At 41.8% G+C, this 23,202-nt stretch overlaps 1 protein-coding gene across 4 annotated transcripts in view; it reads right to left on the minus strand.

Moving 5' to 3' along the window:
• The window catches only part of CREBBP (CREB binding protein), a 130,551-nt gene that overhangs the window by 16,114 nt on the left and 91,235 nt on the right, over positions 1–23,202 (minus strand). For 2 of the 4 annotated variants that reach the window (XM_008578330.1, XM_008578329.1), the window contains 10 exons: positions 21,742–22,158; positions 20,147–20,326; positions 19,002–19,191; positions 14,483–14,601; positions 13,296–13,535; positions 12,762–12,850; positions 7,400–7,480; positions 5,780–5,836; positions 2,212–2,289; positions 1,860–1,927 (listed from right to left, as the gene is read on the minus strand). In XM_008578330.1, coding sequence (XP_008576552.1) covers positions 1,860–1,927; positions 2,212–2,289; positions 5,780–5,836; positions 7,400–7,480; positions 12,762–12,850; positions 13,296–13,535; positions 14,483–14,601; positions 19,002–19,191; positions 20,147–20,326; positions 21,742–22,158 — 1,519 coding nt within the window. Of the gene's footprint in view, positions 1–1,859; positions 1,928–2,211; positions 2,290–5,779; positions 5,837–7,399; positions 7,511–12,761; positions 12,851–13,295; positions 13,536–14,482; positions 14,602–19,001; positions 19,192–20,146; positions 20,327–21,741; positions 22,159–23,202 lie in introns of all 4 variants that reach the window. The other 2 variants (XM_008578331.1, XM_008578332.1) reach the window with 1 other exon arrangement.

The raw sequence follows: 23,202 nt of genomic DNA on the forward strand, positions 1-23,202 counted from the left end.
GGGCTCTTTCTCAATGTGCCCCCACGTTCTACATCTAAAACTCTCAAGCTCACCCACCAAAGGTTCAAGTATCCTTCTCCACCACTCCCTGGACACTGGGGTGCAGGTGCGGGGCTGGGCTAGCTCTTGGGTATCTTCTGCCATCCCCACACATACCCACCTCCTGTCCCTTCCAGCCGCCAACTGCTGCTGTACTGAAGTCTAACTCTGGGCAATTTGGTTTTAGTCACCAAAGCTCTGGCCCTGGAAAGTGTTTCTAACTTGCTGGACTACTTTAATGACCTCACTCAGAATGGATCCTTTGAAGCTCGGTTTGGTTCTCAACTAGAAGCAACTGTGCCCCCCAGGGGACATCTGGCAATGTTGGAGACATTTCTTTTTTTTTTAAGATGACCGGTAAGGGGATCGTAACCCTTGACTTGGTGTTGTCAGCACCACGCTCAGCCAGTGAGCGAACCGGCCATCCCTATATGGGATCCGAACCCGGGGCCTTGGTGTTATCAGCACCGCACTCTCCTGAGTGAGCCACGGGCCAGCCCAATGTTGGAGACATTTCTGATGGACACAACTCATAGGGAGAGGTGTTACTGGTATGTAGTGGGGATGATGCTAAAATCCCACAGTGCAAGGACAGCCCCCAACAAACGATCTGGCCCCAAATGTCAACAGTGGCTCAGCTGAGAAACCCTGGTCTATAGAGAAGTACAACAAAAGTTGGTGAGTTCATCAATTAATATTTCGAAAAGCTTTAACAGAGGCAGTATATGTTATAGGATAACTGTGGAGTCTGATCAATAGAGTTTGAACTTGAATTAAAATTTACTTTGAAGCCTACAGTCACTTGTCTTGCTAGAGAAGGTGAAAACTACAGGGAGCTGTGGGCAAGTGAACTTTATTTTTTTAATTTTTTTTTGTGACCAGTAAGGGGATCGCAACCCTTGGTGTGGTGTCTGTCACCCACAATGCACTCAGCCAGTGAGCGCACCAGCCATTCCTATATAGGATCCGAACCCGTGGCGGGAGCGGCGTTGAGCTCCCAGCACTGCACTCTCCTGAGTGCGCCACGGGGTCGGCCCGCAAGTGAACTTTAAAACCACTGCTGCAGTTGGCTTTCTTAGGTTTGGTTTGCTGGTGAAGTCAGCAAAAGGACAGCCTGGGAACTCCAAGCTACCGGAAGCAGTTCTCAGTACATGAGAGTTTATTCTGTAAAGATTAAATTATCAGGACTGGCTGGTTAGCTCAGCTGGTTAGAATGTGGTTTTATAACACCAAGGATAAGGGCTCAGATCCCCACACCAGCCAGCCGCCAAAAAAAAAGTCTTCTCGTAGCCGGTGGTGCTGCCATAAACATAGCAACAAGTCTTCCTGCAGATGAGGCTCCTACCACTCCTAGGTGAATGGCAGCCAGTTCCCAGTGGGCCCAAGAGTGGCTTGCCTCACTGCAGGAGGACCCAACTCCCATCTGAAAGGCCCAAAGCACCCACATAGGGGCCTAGGACTCGGAGCACACCAGCTGCAACACTACATCTGTCTGTGTCGGGGGTGGTGGGGTGGTGGTGGTGGTGTCTTAGTTCTAACCTACTTGGGAAGGATCTGCTAACAAATGTTCTCTCTAGAATTTCCGAAGTTTACTGCATATCTAAGCTTTCTAAACTTTCATCTAAAACACACTGATCACAAAGCTGACTTTCACGTAAGTATTAAGCCAAATGATTCTCTTCAAGAGTAAGACAAGAACAAAAACCTTTGACAACTGAGTTCTAAACTATGTGCTGAAAAGTACCAAAGGAAGACTGGGAAATTTCGCACAAGTTTCTAAACTGTACAGTCCAGGAAACAGAAATCTTCTACATACTTACTCTTAGCACTGAATTTGTTTTCTTTTCGAGGTCTGCCAGTTTTCTTCAAGCAGTTGTCGCACACAAAGCTGCAAAAAATGATGGGTGTGGTCAGATCACACACAACCATAGATGCTGCCAAACCAATGAAACATAGCACCAAAACACTCTGTTGGCTGTTGAAATCACATCATCACAAAAAGAGTGAGGAGGCAGACTGCTTTAATTCCACAATCCTAAAGCAGGCAAACACTTAAGCCTTAAATTTAGAACGAAATTCACTCCTGATTCTTGCTGACAACAAAGAAGACAATATAGCAGCAGCCCTCGCAGCAGCAGTGGCCCTCCCGCAAGCTCACAGGAAATGACTCACCCTGAAGGCCAGATGATGTCATAGTGCAGAACGCAAATCTGATGCATCTTCCGGCCACACTCCTTGCAATCGACGAAACTAGGAGACAAAGAAGGCGCACTGTTGCATACATGGAACCACAAAAGTAGTCCCTTGTAGAAAAGCCTGTGTGTGTCCAAACCTTGTCCTCGGGTTACTTTGAGTACCTCTGACCTTGATGCATGTGTCGTTGGATTTAGCTGTATTTTACAAATGCAGCCATATGCTATTTCTATCGAGAAAAGCCGACTTTCTCCCTTTCTTTGTACAAGTGCCTCATTGTTCTTTTCTCCCAATCTCCCTTTGGAACCAGAAATGAAACTTTCTTTTTAAAAATTACTATGATAAAGGCATATTTTACAGGCAAGTATTTTTTTTTTTTTTAATTTTAAAAGATGACCGGTAAGGGGATCTTAACCCTTGACTTGGTGTTGTCAGCACCACACTCAGCCAGCGAGCTAACCAGCCATCCCTATATGGGATCCGAACCCGGGGCCTTGGTGTTATCAGCACCACACTCTCCCGAGTGAGCCATGGGCCGGCCCTACAGGCCAGTATTTCTGACATTACTACACATATTCAAGACCAAAGCTTTCTCTAGGTTATTTCACACAGCTAAACTGACTTAAAAAAACAGAAAACAACATGAAGATACTTCAAAAAGTTCATGGAAAGATTCATATTACCTTTTGATTCTATTCTTCCAGGAACTTTCTGAAGTGCCCTCATACTTCTAGTGTTATAAACACTTGTTCTTACACCTAAAAGGTTTGAGGGTACCAATAGGAAGCATAATCAGGTCAGAGCAGACCTGCTAGACCCGAGGCATAGGAAGAACCTGTGAGTCACTTGTAAAGAGTGGAAAGTGTCAAGCCTACTCAAGACAGGGACGGGGCTTTACTCAGATAAACACTGGTGAAGCAAGTGGATGGACCCCTTTTCTTCAACAACCATGTCCACACCGCTCTACGGCAGCCACACCCACAGCGCCAGGGCTCGGTCATCTCCAGGATATGCCCCACCTGGGCGTCTTAAACGCCAAGGTGCTCTGAAGCAAGACCTTTGACTTTTTGAGCTCACTTCCTTACTGCCACCACAACTCACAGCTCCTGGAAGACTTAAGGGACCAGAAAGTATCACAGTTCCCCCAAACGTTCCTGAGTTCAGGCACTTCTGTAATGTGACCCAGGCTCTTGCTGATGACTGTCAGGTTCCTCACCCCTTTATCCTGCCACTGGATGTGCTGTGCAGGCCTCCAGCCCTGGATCTACGCTAACAGGGACAGCTTCTCTGTCGCAGCCCTCCAGTCCTCATCACTCTCTGGTGCCTGCTAACAACCGTGCCTGGCGTCTCCCATGCCACACGGGGGCTTATCTCGAATCTCCCCTCCTTTCCTCCAGTGGCTCATCACCCCCTTTCAGCTCTGTCTCTGAAATTTCAGCAATTGAGCTCAGCCCCTATGCTAAGAACCTAAAAGGCTGCCAGGCCAATAGCTCCCTCGACTGCTGTGCCGCCTCCAGAGGTCCTCCCTCCCAATTCTCCTCTCCCTATCAGGGAAAAGGAGTGTCAAAAAAAAAAAAAAAAAAAGCTGTATGTTTTAGCCCCCATGACATCAATTTTGAATTTCACCCCCCCCCCCCCAATCCCCCTCCCCTTAACAGGGAAAAGGGGTTAAAAAAAAAAAAAAAAAAAGCTGTATGTTTTAGCCCCCATGACATCAATTTTGAATTTCACCCCCCCCCCCCCAATCCCCCTCCCCTTAACAGGGAAAAGGGGTTAAAAAAAAAAAAAAAAAAACTTTTTTTTTTAGCCCCCCAAGCACCAATTTTGTTTTCCCCCCCCCCCCCCCCCCAAGTCCCCACAGTGTGGCTTCTTCTGCCTCCAAAAGCTCCGGCTTTAGCTCAGGTTTCAATTTCTTGCCTGGGTTGTGGCTGTAAGTCTCCTAACTAGTTTCCCTACTAGAGATCAAAGTCTTTTCTTCTTCTGGGCAGCTCACCTCTCAGATCCAGGTGATCTTTTTACACCAGAAACCAAAGCCGTTCTTTAAAATCTCTGCAGCACATACAGGATAAATCTAAATGTCAAAAAACAGTGGAAATGGCCCTGCACAGAGTATACTCTCAGCCTCTGCATCCCGTGGGACTTCACTCACATCCCACCTACCAATCACTCTAGGTGACTTATGGTTTTGTTTAATACCCTGTGTTCTTTCATTCCTTTGGATCTAGACTGCTCTGCCCCTCCCCTGCAATACCTGATTCTAGACAAGCACCACCTTTTCCAGGAAGCTGAGCCAATGGTGGTGACGCTGCTCTGCCTGGGCTGAGGACCTGCACCCCCGGGACCACCCTTACCACCCAGGCTGTCTGCACTGTCCTCCTGTCTTGAAAGGAGGCACGCCCTTTATTCATCCATGTGTCCCCCTCTGGCACCGCATATTTGAATGCAGCATATTTTGAAGTTGAAAAGTGAATGTAAATTGCAGTGAAACTAAAAAACTATGCAGAGGAGGACGTAATGAGAAAAGGGAGGAGGAAAATCAAGATAAACAATCCACCGGTCACTAAAGGTAGGGCTGGGTGTTGTGGGGGCAGTCTTCGTGTGCACCAGCACTTCATTAAGGCTACAGCTCTGGTATTTAATGAAATCACCACACTTGGTACCAGGCAGTAGTAGTAGAGACTAAGTAACCTGCCAAAAGTAAACCTAGGTTTACAAATGTAGCCTGGTGGAAAGTCTGTGTCTTCCACTAGGAGTTGGCCTCCTCTGGAGCTGGGAGGGTCAAGGCCAAGGGAGGGCACATCCTGTTTCTTGGCTTTGGACATGTCACAGTCCACATTTCCCAAAGACCCAATGCTGCTGGAGCCTGCACCTTCCAAGCAGCCCCAGATGGGCACCCATCATCTGGACAGAAAACAGTGGATATTGCCACACATAGGGTGCCCTTCAGGACTCTATTTTGGGCACCTGGGAGGAGGCAAGCACACTGAAGGAACTCTGTAGTCTCTTTAGGGGCTACTACAAAGCAAACTTGGCAAATGCAATATTCTTATTTATCATTGCAGAAAAATAAAGTATTTGACAATGGCTTTGGGAAATATACTATACCAAAGGCAGTACCAAGAACATACACCAAATTTCACACTATTTATTTTTAGAGAATGGTTTCTAAGTGGTTTTCTTTCTGAAATGTCCCTTTAAATGATACTAGCACTACTCCCAAATATTCCTGCCTTTGGTCTCTGAAAATTCACACTAAATGGCTTCTTAAAGACACCCATGGACACATTACTAGGAAAGTTCTAATAGAACCTAAACATCCATCTAATCTTACCACTGTTAAAATTCAGTGTTGGAGAACATGTTACAGGGACATATACATTTTGTATGAATTTAAAAGAATCCCTCTATACCTGAAAGATAGCTTCACACAAGAACTTCCGTACTACAGAATATATTTCAAAAGTTTTCTCCCACAACCCAATCATAGGGAGTAACTTTCCTGATCTGAAACCAAAAGTCAAAGTCAAAAATAAAGCTATATACTCACGGCTCAGGGTCTAAGGTATCATTTTTCTTTTTTTCAAATTGATCCTTTGAAATTGTCCTTAAAAAAAAGGAAAAAATGTTAATTAACTAAAATTTATCTGTTGAGTATACTACAGGGTCTCTGGAATATTATTTTGTAACTAATTCTTCAAATAAAAATGATGGTGAGTGAAAATCTCCAGTAGATGTAATGATGGAATGAATATAAAATTTAGTTCCCCAGAAAGCACTGCCATTTATTTTTCCATATATTTTCTTTCTTGGAATATCTCCTCCCAACCACTATCAGCATTTACTGCAAGATTAATTAAGACTAGTTAAAATATGATAGCAAAATTGTGTTGAGATTCAAACCTGTTAATGTTTAATAAAATTCCACATGGTGAATGGCTACTGAATTTGACTGATATTTGTGTAAACAACTCTTTTAATTATAATAGTTCCTCAATGCAACAAGGTCAGCATCCACTTGGGGATATTTTCCTTACTCTGTAAGGGATGAGCATTTGAGTTTCTACTGCCCTTTTGTTACGATCAGTGTATATGTGAATTACCTTCGATTCACAGAATTATACAATCGAATTATTAATCATATAATTGGGCCAAAGAATTAAGATGAAATGAAAATAAACCAAGTATATATAGAATTTCAGTCATTTTGTGTGTGTCTAGCAGGTTTGTTCTGCGTTGGAATAAAGTAAACCTGAGTTGTAAATGCCTACATTGCTCGAACCCGCTCTGTGGTGGAACCTTCCTGTGTGTGGGGTGGCAGTTACACTGTGGCTAGACTTCCAGGGAAGACTGGGGAACCCAGTCTGGAGAAAACAGAGAACCAAAAAAACACTGGCAGACCTGGGCAGATGTAGTAGTGGCTGGCAGGTTTTTTAAAGATATTTCAAGTATATACATGAGTTGATCATCCAATTCGCGGGTTTGCTTTTTCTGGCCATTCTATCACTCAAAGGTAACTCTATCAGAAGATAAGCATTAGGGAAGAAACTCAGTGTAGGAATAAAACTCATATCTGCCCATGCTGGAGCTAGTAAGCACAGGACGGAGACACATTTACATGACAGGCCAAAAAATCAGGCTGGAGAACACTGAAATCTCATTAATCTGCATTAGCTCAGCAACTTAAAGAATGAAGGTCTAAGTGGCAGATTAAATGTAAAAGATGGGGTATGTATACAAAACTCACGTTTTGCTACTGCCAGTTCTGTGGATAGGGCTACCTGATTTCTTAGGTATAATTAAAAAGTTTACAATTTCCCCAAATGGAGGTTGACAACCACTAGGAAAAAGAAATTCTTTAAAAGAAGAGATAGAACAAGGTCAAGAGAGACCACTGAACTACAGTGGAGGCTACAGCGTCACTGCCTTGAATACAGGGAAACATGTGGAGGTGGCACTGGGTTCAGCTGAAACCCTTACATGTGTAAGTATAAACGTATTTGTATACACACATACATGCAAGTTAAGTGTGGGCACAGTTAATATGAAGAAAAAAGAAAAAAAAAACTGCACAGAAGTCAAAATGGCAGTGGTGCTTCACTTTTAATAATGGACAAGAGGCAAGAAACAAGGGTCACCCCCCAAAAAAAACCAACAGGACGGTACTTACGTCTGGGGTTGTGAAGGGTCGTCACCCAGGGTCACATTCTCGCCCTGGATCTCTGTGAAACACTTCTCACAGAAATGATACCTGTCAGCAAGAAGGCCATACTTGGGTGAACTGGTCCATCATAACACACAGCCACCCAAGCAACGAAGCCACCAACCAGAGCAGGGCAGAGCACCACGACGAAGGGGGGGCGTTGTTGGTTGATTGATGGGTCAGTGAGGACAATGAAAGGAAGAGGGGCAGGTGGGGAAGGGCAGGATTAGAGAACAGGGAAGGGAACAGATAGCACAGACACAGAGGTAAGACGCAAACACCAAGACAACACAGAGCAGAAAGCCAAGGCAAAGCATTGATTAGCATTCGGTCTCATTGCACACATCACAGGCCATCATCACTAACAACGACAGGGCTCAGTCCAGCTCCAAGATGCAAATGTTTTCAAGGAGTTGTTAATACTAGAATTGCATGGAGCCTAAATTTAGGAATCTGAATTTTGTTATTACTTAGAGAAAATCAAATATAACTCCAGGATTTGAGATGAAAAAATTTACTTTGAACAAAACAATCTGAAAAAGGGTCTTAAAAAAGCAATTTAAACTGAAATAGCTTTATTTTTCAAAATGGAAAATTTATGCTTGACAGCAATTCAGATATTTTATTTCTGATATTAAGCCAGATCTTTGAATGTATGAAAATGTTGAGCACCCAGAACTGGTTTTAATTTTTTATTGTTATTTTTCTCATGATAATCACTCATTTAATTGTGTTATAATACAAATGAAACCAAATCCATATTCTAGACAAACATTTAACAGAAATGCAGTCGGATCAAAGACTTTCCAGCCATTTATCAATAAGAATATACAGAGAAAAAAATTGTAATATATTGTATGAACAATACAATATATATAAATCCATGAACAATCTTAAAGACTTTTAAAATTCAATTCTAAGCTTTGATTTGAAATTTTTGGTACTGGGACCAATCATTCATCAATCTGAGATACTTAGCGAATGACTGTTCTGACTTGGTGACAATCCAAGTTTAGCAAATTTAGAGAGCTAATCTTTAAAGCACAATCTGCATTTGAGAAATTACCCATCACCCCAATTTCTTGTAAGATAATATAGAGCCCAGGCTCAAGCTATCAAATAAGAACAATTAAAATAAAAACTATTAAATGTTTGGAAAGGACAATGAATGAGAAATCAACAAAAACGCAGGCCAATGCTGCATAAACATGATGAGTACACAAGAATACTATAAAAATAAACAAGCTGAATGGAGGTGAATTATACAAGCAAAAAGAATGAGTATAAGGTAGCAACGGCAGCACAATAAAATGCAGTTTTAGTGCTTGAAACTATGTCTATAAGATGCCAAGAAGGATTAGTATCAAAGACACTGTGACGAGACTCAGAGCGCCATACGGCGCCCCCAAGTGCAGAGTGAGAGGCGGCAGCTGCAGTTTCACTCGCTTGCTCACTCACACGGCTCCAGGCGGTGGCGACATGGCTACCGCCTGCCCAGTTTGCCTTCATTACCCCTAGGGCAGGTTCCCCACAAGTCCCAATTCTAATCTTAATTAATATGTTGACCATTTTGCTATATTTTACTAACAAAACACATACAGCAAATTTAAAGCATAAACTTCAGAGCATGCACAACATCTCAAGATAATCTGATTTTTCACATTTGGTTGATGAGGAACAGAACAGATTCACTGTGGGTAACAACTGGATTAATGAAACTTTCTTGCTGGTACTAGTTTATTTAGAACCAATTCTATTTTTGAATTTTTCCAAGATTAAAAACTCTGACTAGGAACAGATTAACGCTGTCTAAATTTTTTTTTTCTGAACAAAGTATAGCAATATTCTGGCCATTCGCTATCCTTATGGAGCTTAAAATCATATATGGAAAACAATTTCCATGTGCAGGAGGGCATGGTCATCACAGGCAGGAAAGAATTAAGATACAGAAACTATACACCAATTCAGTGGCAACCAAGACAAATGCAAAAAGGTATCCCCTTGACACCGAATATTTCCCTTTCATACTAGAACTCAGAATTGAATGCTCCATTCATTACACAATCAAACGTGCAACACCGCGGGCCAATCAGAAGAGGACTGTGGAACATGTTTTTAAATGAAATTACCACAATAATCATACACGAGTCTAAATGGTTTTAAAATCCTGCACAAATTCTTTGCTTTTATTCAAGCAGGACATCAAGCCCAGCACCATCCACAAAATAAACCCAAAATTTTACACAGAATAAGGCACTGATGGTTGAACAGCAGCCCCTAAAGTGGTCCGGGAAACCTAAGCTCTCTGAGTATAACCAACTCCCACCCCCCAGAATCTCAGGCTCAGAAAGTGGGAGGGACACTGTGTTAACAGACTCTTGTGTCTGTCCCAAAGCACTGCCAGAGAAACCAGAGGACCTAGCCGGCTCATGTTTAACAAGGGGAGCGGGGGCATGGCCTCACTTTATCGCCCTTCTGAGAGATGAAGACAGAGAGCAGAAAGGGGAGCAGCCACTCATTTAGTCAAATCGGCTGAGGCAGCTCTGGTGATCAATGGGTGGCAGATGTAAATGCCAGGCCACCTCTATCTTACTAACTAGTCCAAACATTAGTCTCTCTGGAAACACACAAAGACTCAGAAATTCACATTTTAACCCTAAGAGCCTAGATGACATTATGCTTTGTGTGAAGGAAGCAGTTTGATGAATATGGAATTGTAGAGGAGAAATACTTCACATAATCTGATGATAATGCATATCTGGTTTGCTAAAGGTAGCACAGTGTAACTGCACAGCTTAACTGTGGAGGTAATTTAACATGTAGAGTAAGTTTTCAAATGCAGATTGTTTTAAGTACCATATCAAAATACACAAATAACTTGGATATCTATAGAAAATAATACCTATATTATCTATAGATACTAACTGGAAAATCTATAGAACAGTATTCCCAACATGAATTAGTTTCAAATTTTCAAAGTATGGAATCAAGTGAAAATGTTGCCATGTACTACTTTACACATTAGAGTTTCACTTGTTTTAATGGTCTGTAGGATTTTTCTGTTGTACTAAGTGCCCAAACAGTTTAGGACTACAAGTGCCAAAGTAATTATTCATAAGAACACCACAGTGTTCATAAATAGTCAGTTAAAATGTTCATGTAGAATTAGGCCACTGCTTTCACAGAACTACAACATGTTAATCTACTTTAACACAGTATTCAAGAGAGCACATCTTGTGAAATTGGCTGAGGAGAGGACTGCCTGCATGTTAAACCTATCATTAATGAAACAGAACTCCTTTATTTGCATTTCCACTTTTAAGAAAAATGTATTACTTTTACTTAATAAAATGAAGTTCTATATAGAAATAAAATTGGACATTTCATAAATTTCAAAATGGTCCTGTGTTTGCACTCCTCTGAGATGACAGCAGTGTACCCTGATCCTATCAATTCTATTTAACTGTTCTCAACTTATATGAACAAAATCTGTGCAAATCAGCAAAGGTGGGGTCCCAAAAGACCCACAGTTAAGCCAACAATGAAGAGGCCCCAAACACTTTAGAGACAGTGGCAAACAATCTCTTCTTCTATCTAGACTGAAAATGTGCTGGGCACCACAATAGCAGTGCTGGCATTTTTCAGGGTATAGTTAATAATAACCTGATCTCTTAAAATATCACGATAACTTTATTTTGCTTGGCACATAACAGTTTTCAAAGTGCATTACTATTCATTATGTCACTGGAGACTTGACAACTGGGGAAGATGTGACAGTACCTGTATCACGGACAAGGTTAAGCTTAACACATCATGGGATATGCTGAAAGTCACAGGGCTAAAACTTTCAATGAAGGGACCAGAACTCCTAGAACACCACCTAGTCACTATGGCAGCAATGCCATTATGAAGAGGCTATGGTTTCATTCTAAACTTTGTCTTAAAATGCTTATATTGATAAAAGGGGAAGTTCAGACAGAAATTAAACTCCAAATGTCACACTATTTCCAGCAGGACAGTTGCACAGCCGCACTTCCAGTAGAGATACGCTTCTGGGCTGTCCTTCCCCCGTGAGCCAGCTTTTCGGCTACGCTGAACAGCATTAGAATAAGCGTGCCAGGCAAGGCTTAGAAAACTTTTCTTGAAACATTTTGGTACAATAGTTTTTCTTTTGTTTGTTTTTCAAAACAAAACAAAAACAGGATTTGATGGGAATTATTAATTATTTTGAACATGGTTAGATTTTTGAAAAATTAAAGGAATTTAAAAAATAACTGGAGGAAAAATCATCTCAAAATTTCAAAATTTTCAGGCCTATGCATGTGCCTTTGAACAAATAACAACAAAACACCCTTTGAACCTATCTTCTTTGAACCATTAGCATGTTTGTATTACTAAGACCAAACAAGAGCAAAATAAAACACCAAACTCTAACACTGACATTCAATACTTGAACCTAAAGATGAGGAATAGGCATGGAGCTCTATCTTGGTCACATAAAGAATCCAAAAGCCATTTCATAAAAGAGGCAACACTACTGAATTTGACCGAAATTCACAACTTGTATCTCGAGGCATGACACCCTCATGCTATGGAACATGTGGCCACTTAAAGCAATAGAATAAGCTCAATTTTCAAAATAACCTCAGAAGTATAGAAGTTGTTATTTGTGTGGGGATCAATAACAGAAAGTATCATTCCCACTCGCCCTCTGTTTAATGCAGGAAATCTATTCTCTAGCCTTTTCACAATCCACTGCTCATAAAACCCTGAAATAGCCATCTTGTAACAGGTGGGTTATACTTGAACTCAATACAAACATCACATCTCATTTTGTACTATGCTCATGTAAAATTTAAAAATAAAAACCACAGCCTTTTTTTTATTCTAAGGAAGTAGCACTCATGCAAGTCTTTCTATCAGACCAACCAGGCCAGATTACCTAGACAAATATTTGCAAGCATAGCAGTAAAATACAATTTTTCTAATCTATGAACATCTTGAGAAAGGCATGTCAACCTTTATTAGTTACTCTCAACTCAGACTCTGGCCTATAGGGTTACATTTTTAAAAGACCATGGCTTAAGAATGAAAGTACCTAATCTGAGTTATGTGGCAAGTGGTTTTGAGGTTAAATTTTTACACTATAAAAATATGCTTTAAAATTAACAGACCACAGGCCTGAGTGATTAAAAAACAGTAAAGATGTGGCACTTTTTATTGAAACTTAAGGAAAGAAATAAAATACCCAGGCTACACTCAGATGAGCATGCCTTGCTCTAAAGACCTTCCTTCTGCCCTGTAACGCAGGAAACCACTCGATGCTTACCTATTCTGATAGCTGTAGTAGGCAGCATCCCGAGGAATTGTACATAGCTGCTTCCCATAACAGCACAAAGTCTGTGGGGAAAACTCATACTGCAAAAAAAAAAGGAGAAAATACTAAAAATACATTCCATTTACCATCCTGTAATGTTCTAATCAACTAAGGAGAGTTAGATTCACCTAGCAAACTATTTGTACATCAGATAGTTTTCTAACAATTTTAATAGCTATTTAAAGACATTTTTGGATAAATTGTGACAGAATTAGTGTATCTCTGGCTCTAAGAGACAATTATTACACACAAGTGAAATGGGCACAGGGGCAGCAGAAATGCTGAACCCAAAGCCTCCTGTAGAAAGCACCTCTAGCTTTGATCATCCATTACATTGTTTCAGGCAATCAACTGTGTTATAAGAGACCAAACAGCACCCATGTACTTCCCAGTACACAGGTGTGGTCAGAATGTGAATCTCTTACATCAGCGAGATGGCTGGATTAACCAGGAAGATTCATTTTCCAGAAAAACTTAAACACATACCTTGCGTCCACAGCAATATCCAAGGGACTGCATGACAGGGTCAATTTCTTGCTCAAAGACCTCTGCGAGTTTACTGCAAAACTTATAGACCCGGGACGTCTTCCGGTTGTACAGCCAGGCATTGTTAAACATAAGCCAGACATCGTCCACGTACTGCCAGGGCTCTTGGTACTGCCCTGTATCCAGCTTCCGCTTGATGGTAGAAAGGTCCATGGGATTCTTCACAATGTCAAAATAATCCTTAAAAACGAATGGTCTCAGTTTAGTGGATCCCACAAATTCCAAATGCCAGCCTTATCGGTAGCTTTATTTTAAAATACAATAGAAATTGAAAGTACCAGAACAACTTCCATTCCGAATGTAAGAAATGGGAACTGGAATTGAAAAGAAAACAACTTCTCATGTTCCACTGATTTTACTAGCTAAAACTGTCATTAATATTTTCAGGTATGATCAAATTGCTTCAAAGACAAAGTTAAAGAAAAAAAAGAAAAGAATTGTTTAATAAAAGATTTTAATAAAAATTTTTTAAAATAAGGATTTTAACCCACTTAATTAAAATGGTAAACAAATTCATCAGACAATGTGCATTTCTAGACATTCACTCCTGCTCCTAGGAAGCAAAACGAAATTCCAAGACAAACACAAACACAAAACTAGTCACCACTACTAAATAGAATCTGTTGGGTCCCCATGGTCTTTCCAAGACTACCCCAGGGCTATCATAATGAGAGGCCTATGCATTTTATAACTGAGGTTCACCAATTTAACTGATTCTTTAGACAAAGCCTTACACAAAGCCCCCAGTATAATGTTGGGCCTTAGGGACTGTGGGTGATATACCCCAGCACATGCTCACCTCACCTCAGTGCACCTGCTTCCATGGACCTGGGGCTTCGTGGCCAGGTGAAACCAAATGGTATCAACATTTCCATTTGTAAATGCTGACACACAACAGTTTTTTTATATTAGGAGAAAAATCTTTAAAGCAAGGGGGATTACTTTACTCAATATTAAGAAATAAAACAAAGAGGGCCGGCCCATGGCTCACTTGGGAGAGCATGGTGCTGACAACACCAAGTCAAGTGTTAAGATTCCCTTACCAATCATCTTTTTTAAAAAAACAAAAAAAGAAATAAAATAGAGGATACTCAAAGTTATAACATATTTTTACTATATTAACTTACTGGAATTCCTAGGAGCTGAGGATCTACAGGCTGCCGGAAAGGTAAGGACTCTGGATCTTGTCGATACAGTGCTTCTAGGGTTGGCATGAGAGCCTGGCGTAGCTCCTCTGGCTTAAAGACTGCAGTTAGAAAACATCAGGAAAAGACACCATGTAAAAGGTGCTCAGAGCCCTCCTACATCACATTTACGACAGGAGCCTGGGCTGCTTCTACCTCCCAGCCACGTTGTTGCTTTCAAGGCAATTTATGGGCTCTCATTCATCACCATAGGAGGCCATGGACTAAAGCTACAATTCAGGACTTCTGAACACATGGTAACACTACAGTTTTTAAAAATTTCATTTAGGTCGTGAGGCAAAATCCAACATTGAGAAGTTTGCTTTTTCAATGAAAAAGTTCCCAACGTTAATAATTTGCTGGAATATAAAATTAAGCTAATTCCCAAATCTGCTTCACTGATCAAAGTGTGTAATAAATAAAGCCACTTCACTGGAAGGGACCTTAGAAGATCCCCTGATGAAACTTTTCTGTCCTTAGCTGAATTAAACTCAGGCCACCTGAGACATATGGTATTTTATTATAATCTCATAAACAAACAAATATGGTAACAGAACTACTAAAAAAAGTATTTTTCTAAATAGTTCTGTACTGTTCCCTCCCACATTTACTAATTCCAATTTTTCCAACCCCTTAGCCATCCATTTCCTACACTCTCTGCTGTCACCAATAACAAATAAACACTGGCTGCCAAATATATTCAAGATGGTACATTCATATAAAGTGAGTTCGAATGACATGGGAACATGTGTCTGATAAACTGTTCAGTGCAGTAAGTGTGTCATGACCCCAGTTGGCTCACACATATGCTTTTGCATAGAAAAATGATGGAGGCAAATAGTCAAAGGAGTTCTGATGACTTAGGTTACAAGTGATGCAAATTTTGTTCTTTGTGTTTCTTGTATCTTGAAAAGATTTTCTATAACAGATACCTGGTAAACTGTAATTTAAAAATCAGTTTAAAATACTGCAAACATTTAAAGTTCTAGTTGGGAAGTGGCATGCATCAGGTATACAGACCTGTCTTCATTTTTGTCAGGGGCATCTAACTTGTCAAATTCTAGAAAGCATCACTTTATTTCCAATAGGTTAAAGTGAAGGTTAAAAGAAAAAAATCCAACTTAACATCCTCACTTTAGAGATGAAAACAGTAGTGCTGAGAACTTGCCCCAGAGTTTATTCCCATCAGAACCAGGGACCAACCAGGTCTTCAACCAACCACCAGCAGACACTGCTGCCTTTCTGGGACACTGGGCTGCTTTAAGCCTGGGAATGCTGCTTAAGGTGGGGGTGAGCAGGTGAAAATCCAAATGCAGCACCCCAAGCACATGTTCCCCAGCACACACAAGTGCAAAGGTCTGGCTAATGAGCAGAGGTGCCCTCCAGCTGCATCGGACACTCCCGCACATCCTTTAGGCTAAACTCCTTTTCTAGTTTTCTGTTTTATACAGAGATGAAGTAGCATTTAGTATTCTTTGAATAAGTCTTTATAAGAAAACAATTATTTAATCAATAGCCTTTTCATTCCTCTAGACAAGGGGTTGGCAAATTATGACCAATAGGCCAAATCAGGCCAGCTGCCTGCTTCTGTACGGCCCAACGGCTAAGAATGACTTTTATGTTTCTTAATGATTGACGGGGAAAAAAAATTTCATGACACACGAAAATTACATGAAATCCAAATTTTAGCCTCCAAAAATAAAGCTTTATTGACACATAGCAACGCTCACTCTTTTGCACTACAACAGCAGAGATGTGACCAACAGAGACCTTACGCTGCACCAAGCCTAAAACACGGACCATCTGGCCCTTTAAGAAAAAGTCTGCTCTAGAGCTTGTCATCTCCCCAGTGGTAATTGAAAATGATATGGCCTTAAATTGGTTTCATTTTGATTATTCACTGAACAGTTGTTTAAAACCTGTGCAGAGGAAAGCATTTTCAAATTCCTGTCTTTAACTATCACGTTTGTATCATAAGACTCCAAATGAGCTGAAGTACAGTCAGAAGCTGTTTTGGAATCAAGTTCTCTGCAACTGATGACAGTGGTGTGCCATGCAGCAAGTTGTTCCACTTCTCTAACCTCAAAACCTTCCCACAATAAGTAAGGTGCACCACCTTAACAGTTCTCAACCTGTGGCTTGTGGACCCTGTGGAGATCCCATACTGTCCAATATGGTAGTCACCAGCCATATGAGACACCTGATGTTTAAATAAATCAATACTACATAAAATAAAAAACGTAGTTTCTCAGTTACCCCTATCACAAGTGCTCAAGAGACGCATGTGGCTGGTGGCTCCCACCTTGGAGAGCACAGATACTTAACATTCCCATCACCACAGGAAGCTGTCCGGGCCCTTTTAGGCATTTGTGAAATCAAAATTATTTTGCTAATACTAAAATGTTTTCCATTAAATAACACTAAGTCGTCATCTGCCTTTTGCTCTGTGTTGACATTTGCACAGATGGGGCAAAAGTGACAGTGAGTAAAATCACCAACATCTCAGTGAAACAAAAAAGCAAAACCACAGAAGAGAAAGGCAGCAGCACCAAACCCTACTCGGCGGTCACCACAAACGTTCTTTGCTGTCACTGTGTACTCACAGGGAAGAGATGCCAGCTTCGCTGAAGAGGTGCTCTCAGGAGGTAGCACAAAACATTAATTAAATCTCTACCTCTGGCATGTCTCTTTGTTCTGCGTGACGCTATGGAAGTTCGCATCCAGCACTTGCGTCTTGAGGGATGGCACCTGTGTCGGAACTGAGGGCTGAGCAGCAGCTTTTCTTCATGGGACATGCAAATCTTGCGAGAATGACTGACAGACAACTTACGGTTACCGAGTTCTGGGTGTGTGGCAGACACCTCAAAAATGAACCAAGTGGGCCAGTTACTTCAAGGGCACCTGACAATATTTGTTGGCAATGATAAAACTTGGGCTTTCATTAAAAATGAAGAGTTCTGGAAAACTTGTATCTGCCACATGAACTTGGCAGCTTCTCAAAATTTATGAGACTTGTTTGAAAACAATGACAGTGATATTAACAAATATGACTGTTTTTGGATAATGTATACTGAAGCATGTCAACATTTGGAAAATGTTGCATCACTTGGTGAACCAATATTTCTCAGATGACAAAAAAAAAAAAAAAAAAAATCACACAAGGACAAAAGATCCATTCAAAGTATAAGACAGAGCAATGGATTCTAATGCCACAGAGTTTGAAAAATCCAGTACTAGGGATTCAGATTCCACCTGCAACTAACCTTTAAGAAACTTCCATTTGTTGAATCCCCAATTACCTAAGGGGCTATTAAAATACTACTCCCTTTACTAACTACTCATCTGAGACACACTGGATTTCCTTCATGTGCTTCAACCAAACAATGTATTACCGCAGAGTGAGCTCAGAGGCAGACAGGAGAACCCAGCTGTGTTCTCTAAACTCTCCTCAAAGAGTTGCAAAGTTAGAAAACAAAGGCACTATTCTCACTATTTTTATTTTGGAATAGTTCTTTCTCATAAAAATGTAGTTTTTATGGATTCTATGTAACAGATTTATTATCTTAAAAAATTAAATATTTTTAGAAATTCTCAGTTTTAATTTCTAATAGAATAAATGGTGATAAATAATCTACACAAACACCACCTCTCTGGGGTCCTCAATTGTTAAGAGTGTAAAGACGTCCAAGACCCACTTACTCCATGATCTCCAGGGTCCCTTCCAATTGCAAAGCTACACAGTCTCAGTCTCTAACATTCCTCTGCAACCTTTCCCAAATGTGTCACCTGCAGCCCTGAACTTCTTGTCTGAGCCCTGTCTCATTCCTAATGGTCACTGGACACCCTGTTTTTTTTACTTTGGACACACTATAAGTGGATCCTACCCACTTCCACTGTTTAACTGCCTCACCCCCATATCTCGGAACTCAAAGCTTCTTAACTCCTTCCTCTTCTCTGTCCTGCCACACAGGTCACTTAGGTGCTGCCCTACCCCTCACTCTACTGCCCCAACTCTGGTTTATGTGGCTGCCTAATAGCATCAGCAGAAACCCACCACCTGCAGTGCACACGTGTGCTGCCACAGTGATTGTTTTCCCCAAATCAAGGCTTTTTTGTCATTCCCTACTCAAATCCTTCATTGGTTCTTTGTACCTTGCTGAGTAAAGCCCAGACTCTTTAGCCTACTCAAGGATCCAGCCCATTTTCAACTCCGGCCCGCAGCCGGCGGTGTCTCAGAAGGCAGCTCTGCACCCTGGCTGCCACTCAGAACCACAGCTTGCTTCTTGTGCCACCAACCCTGCAGTTCTCAGGGCAGGAGCCCAGCTCACTGGGGAAGAGCAGGCAAGAAAGATAAAAGAGGAGGTGGAATTATCTTCCTACTTTAGCTTTTAATCCTTGGTGTGGAATCCCAATATGATGGAAAAGCAGCACAGTTGAGTGAGTTAAAGAGAAAACCACCTACTTTTTTTGCGAGGCTGGGAAGGAGACGCTGACTGAGAGGGTGCACCGCTGGCGCTGCTGTCCTCCTCTTCTTTAGCCTCTACTTTTACTTCAGGTTTCTTTTCATCCATGTCCATTGCTTCTGACTTCTGCTCTGCTGTGTCTGTCTCTTCTTTAACTTGGGACGATCCTTGTAAATCCTCCTCCATCATCTTGAGAAAAGATGACAGATGACATATGACTACCAAAGACCTTTATTCTAACTCAGCCTTACTGAAGGCGCTTACAAATCTGTAAGGGCTCATTAAAACATTCCCCTGATCAGAGCTGCATTTATCATTTTTTTCCTCTCCGAGAAGAAGGAATGAAGCATTTAGTATCCGTTGAGTCACTTCAATACAGCACCAGTGTGATTACAGTCCTAATTCAAACATTCTTTAACATAAAAGTGCTTTAGAAGAAACGGCACATGCTCAGTACTTTTACGTATAGATATTTCTAGGTTAGAATAAGAATCTCTTTGAAAACAGTGGCAGGGATCGAAAGCCCTTGCTCCGAAACAGAGGTATGGTGTAGTGGAGACTGTGGCTCATAGGAGGGCCCGTGCTGCACTCACAGGCCACAGGTGCTGCTCGCAACCAGACAGCTGCCACACAGGGGAACAAGCACAATGCTGCCAGAGTGGCTCATGTTTCAAGAAAAGCCAAAAATCTGGAGTTACATTTGTAATTTCCTATTTTTTAAAATATTATGTGGGTCAAATAAAACACATTTACAGGCTGGATTCAGGTCACAGTCTGCCAGTGTTCAGCTTTTGCCATAGGTTAGTATATGAATCCACCACCCTTTCTGCAGTCTACCTCTGCAGAACTAGAAATGAATGAGGAATGTTAATGAAAAGATTGTTGGATGATTCAAACATTTATAATATGAGCCAGTGCTCTTCATTTCTGGCAAAATACAAGAAACTCACACCTCACATTTAAAAAGGAATAACCAGGCTGTTTTTAATCTATTTCCTACATACCACAATTTGAACTCCCATTCAAACAGAATATTAAAACAAAATCTAGGGATGTCCATGGCAGACCCCCTGACACCTCCCCTGAGACTTGGTTGAAGCTCCTATACGCAGCCATCAATTTACTTCTACAGAATGGAACCCACCTCAGACCGAGGCTCCCCCTTGGATTCTCCAGGATCAGGCTCGGTATCTTCAGTCTGGACCTCTGCCTTCATTTCCAGCACAGGTACATCAGGTCCTGGCTGCTGGGAATTGGTTTCAGCGCTGGCCACTGAGGAAGGGGTGGGGACCCTGTTGTCAATGCTGGCTGCTGCCTGGGAAAGCTGTGAAGAAATCACAATCATATACCTCTGTGAAAAGGACAATACAAATGATCTTTGATGCTGTTTCTCATCTACTTTACAGTGTCTCAATAACATTTTTCAATACTAACCTAACAAGCACCCCTAGTTGATAGAACTGAAGAACAGAAGTTAAAATAGAAACGAGTTCTAGAGGAAGTCACCATCAGTCAGAAACATAACCCACTTTTCACCAATAAAGAAGGAACAGAAAGCTTTCTAAATATTGATATAAAATTATTTTCTTGAAGTCATAGAACTTCCTGTTATAAAATTAATTCCCATCAGTATGATTGTTAATGTTTATGGTAAAAGGCTGAATTATAAACATCTAAGTTTATATGAAGGGAGGGGAATCAAGTGCCCATATGGAAAGAGAATGTACAACCAGCCTGTGTTACCTGCAAGAACAGTGGTGGTGACAGAGTAAACAGACATTAAGAGAAGGAACCACTGAAAGAATTCTAAATGTTCAAACTTTTTAAGTAAACACACAAAAGATTACATAAAATTACAGACAGATTTTAATTAGAGACAAAAATATAGAGTAAAGACAAATAAGCACATCTCCCTATGGAGAAATATAAATAATGTCAATTCAGTGTTGTTGCTGGGATTAATTCTGACATTTAATAAACAAATACCCTCAGTACTTAAGAATGAAGTTAGTGTATTCAGGAAGGTGTGGGGTCTAAGTTAGGCTGATAAGAAAACAGATACAAAGATTTCAGTGAAAACTTGGGAGAGATGTGGTGGGGGTGGGCGCAGGTGCAGTCCCAGGCATGGGTTAGTGAAGACAGCCAGCCCAGAAGAGCACCCTCCTGGGACCTATAGCAGGTCTGGGCCACAGCTGTGGCTGTGATCTCACCACCACCACTACACCTCCACCTCCACGGATGAATGGGCAGGTCCAGTCACAAGAGGTACTAACCTAGATCTGCCATTTTGTCACAAAAAAGAAAAGGCTTCTCTAGTCCGAAAACAAGGCTGATGGGCCAGGTCAAAGGACATACAATAGGAATGTGACACGTTTACCAAATTCACAAAACAGTAGCAGAAAAACGATTAAAACTCAGAAGACATCAATCTAGGACAGATCACGGGGCACACATTGGTCCCACATATAGACAGTTTAAAAATTCTACACGACCCACATGATTTCTTTACATCTCTGAAAACTTCTGCAATTAGAGGAGATAATCCTAAGTCACATCCTGTCAAAAACAGCCTTTGGAGCCAATGCCAGAAACAAAACACAGCTCATTATGGTTTCATTAGGGTACAGACACTTTATGGGGTTGCACCAAGATGCTGCAGCAACTTCATGACAGAAAATTTTTACAGGGAAGTTATTTTCTATGAGTCTTGGCCTGAAGATGACAGGCTGAGAGGCTCACCGGCGTGCCAGGAGGCTGGGCGTGCACGGGCGTCGGTTGCTGCTGCGATGACTGAGGAGTGGCCACAGATGGGGGCTGGACTGGGGTTTGAGGTTGCGGGGTCACCTGGGCCTGGGCTGCTGCCTGGACTGTAGGGGTACTCTGGGTTTGGGTAGCACTGGGCACTGAGCCAGGAGTCGGTGTAGGGGTCTGCCCGGAAGACGACACAGGAGTCGATGGCTGAGTGGGAGCTGCTGGCTGGGGAGGAGTCATCCCAGGTGGTGTTGGGTGCTGGAGAGATGGCATGCCAGCAGCTGTGGAAGCGGGAGGTGGTGTCGGGTGCAATGGTGACTGTGTCACCGGTGGGCAAGGCAGCTGGCTGGCCTGGGGCCCAAGCATGTTCAGAGGGTTAGGAAGAGCAGCACCAGGGACCTGTCCCTAACGGAAACAGACAAAGTATGTTACAATTATTTCTCCCACTTGAAAATGAGACAATGATTTGAAGAATTAAATGTATGAAAATCTAATTGTGGTTTCTTGAAGTAGTCTGCTGTTTTCATGGGAATATTCCATTTGTAAAAATACATTGAGCTATACAATTAAACAATGTGCACTTTACAATTAAGTTAAAAACACAAATGTCTCTCATACTTTGATTTAGATGACTAAAATAACTGTCAAAACTTGTAGCTTAAACACACACATACACATTCACAAAGCTTATCAGCTTCATGCTCCATAACATCCACCCATAGCTCTGACCAAAGAAAAAGGTATTTCTCTTTTTTTAAAAAACAAGCTACTGGGGCCGGTCCGGTGGCGCACTGGATAGTGCGCCGCTTGGGAAGCGCAGCGGCGCTCCCGTCCGAGGGTTCGGATCCCACATACAGACCGGCTCCCGCTCACTGGCTGAGCGAGGCGCGGGAGCAACACCGAGGCTTGCAATCCCGTTGCCGGTCCGGTACGGGGGCAACACTGAGGGTTGCGATCCGTTGCCGGACACGGAAAAAAGACAAAAGACAAAAAAAAATAAAATAAAATAAAATAAAATAAAATAAAATAAAAATAAAAAACAAGCTACTGAAACACTGAAATGTTTCAATGCAGTGGTTCTCAACTGGGGAGCTACTTCGGAATTATTTGCGATTCCAAATCACTATTGCGGAGCAGGGGTTGGCACACTATGGCCGCTGAGCCAATGCAGCTGGCTGCTTGTCCCTGTAATAGAGTCCTGTTGGAACACACCCACACCGATCCATTTATGTAGTATCTACGGCTACTTGTGTCTAAAACAGCAGAGTTGAATAATAAAACCAAAACTACATGCCCCATAAAGCTGAAAATATTTACTATCTAGCCCTTTAAAAAAAAGCTTGTAAGGGCCGAGCCCGTGGCGCACTCGGGAGAGTGCAGCGCTGGGAGCGCAGCTACGCTCCTGCCGCGGGTTCGGATCCTATATAGGAATGGCCAGTGCGCTCACTG

The sequence above is a fragment of the Galeopterus variegatus genome, unplaced genomic scaffold, assembly GCF_000696425.1.
Source record: "Galeopterus variegatus unplaced genomic scaffold, G_variegatus-3.0.2 Scaffold1664, whole genome shotgun sequence".
In the NCBI taxonomy this organism is placed as follows: domain Eukaryota; kingdom Metazoa; phylum Chordata; class Mammalia; order Dermoptera; family Cynocephalidae; genus Galeopterus; species Galeopterus variegatus.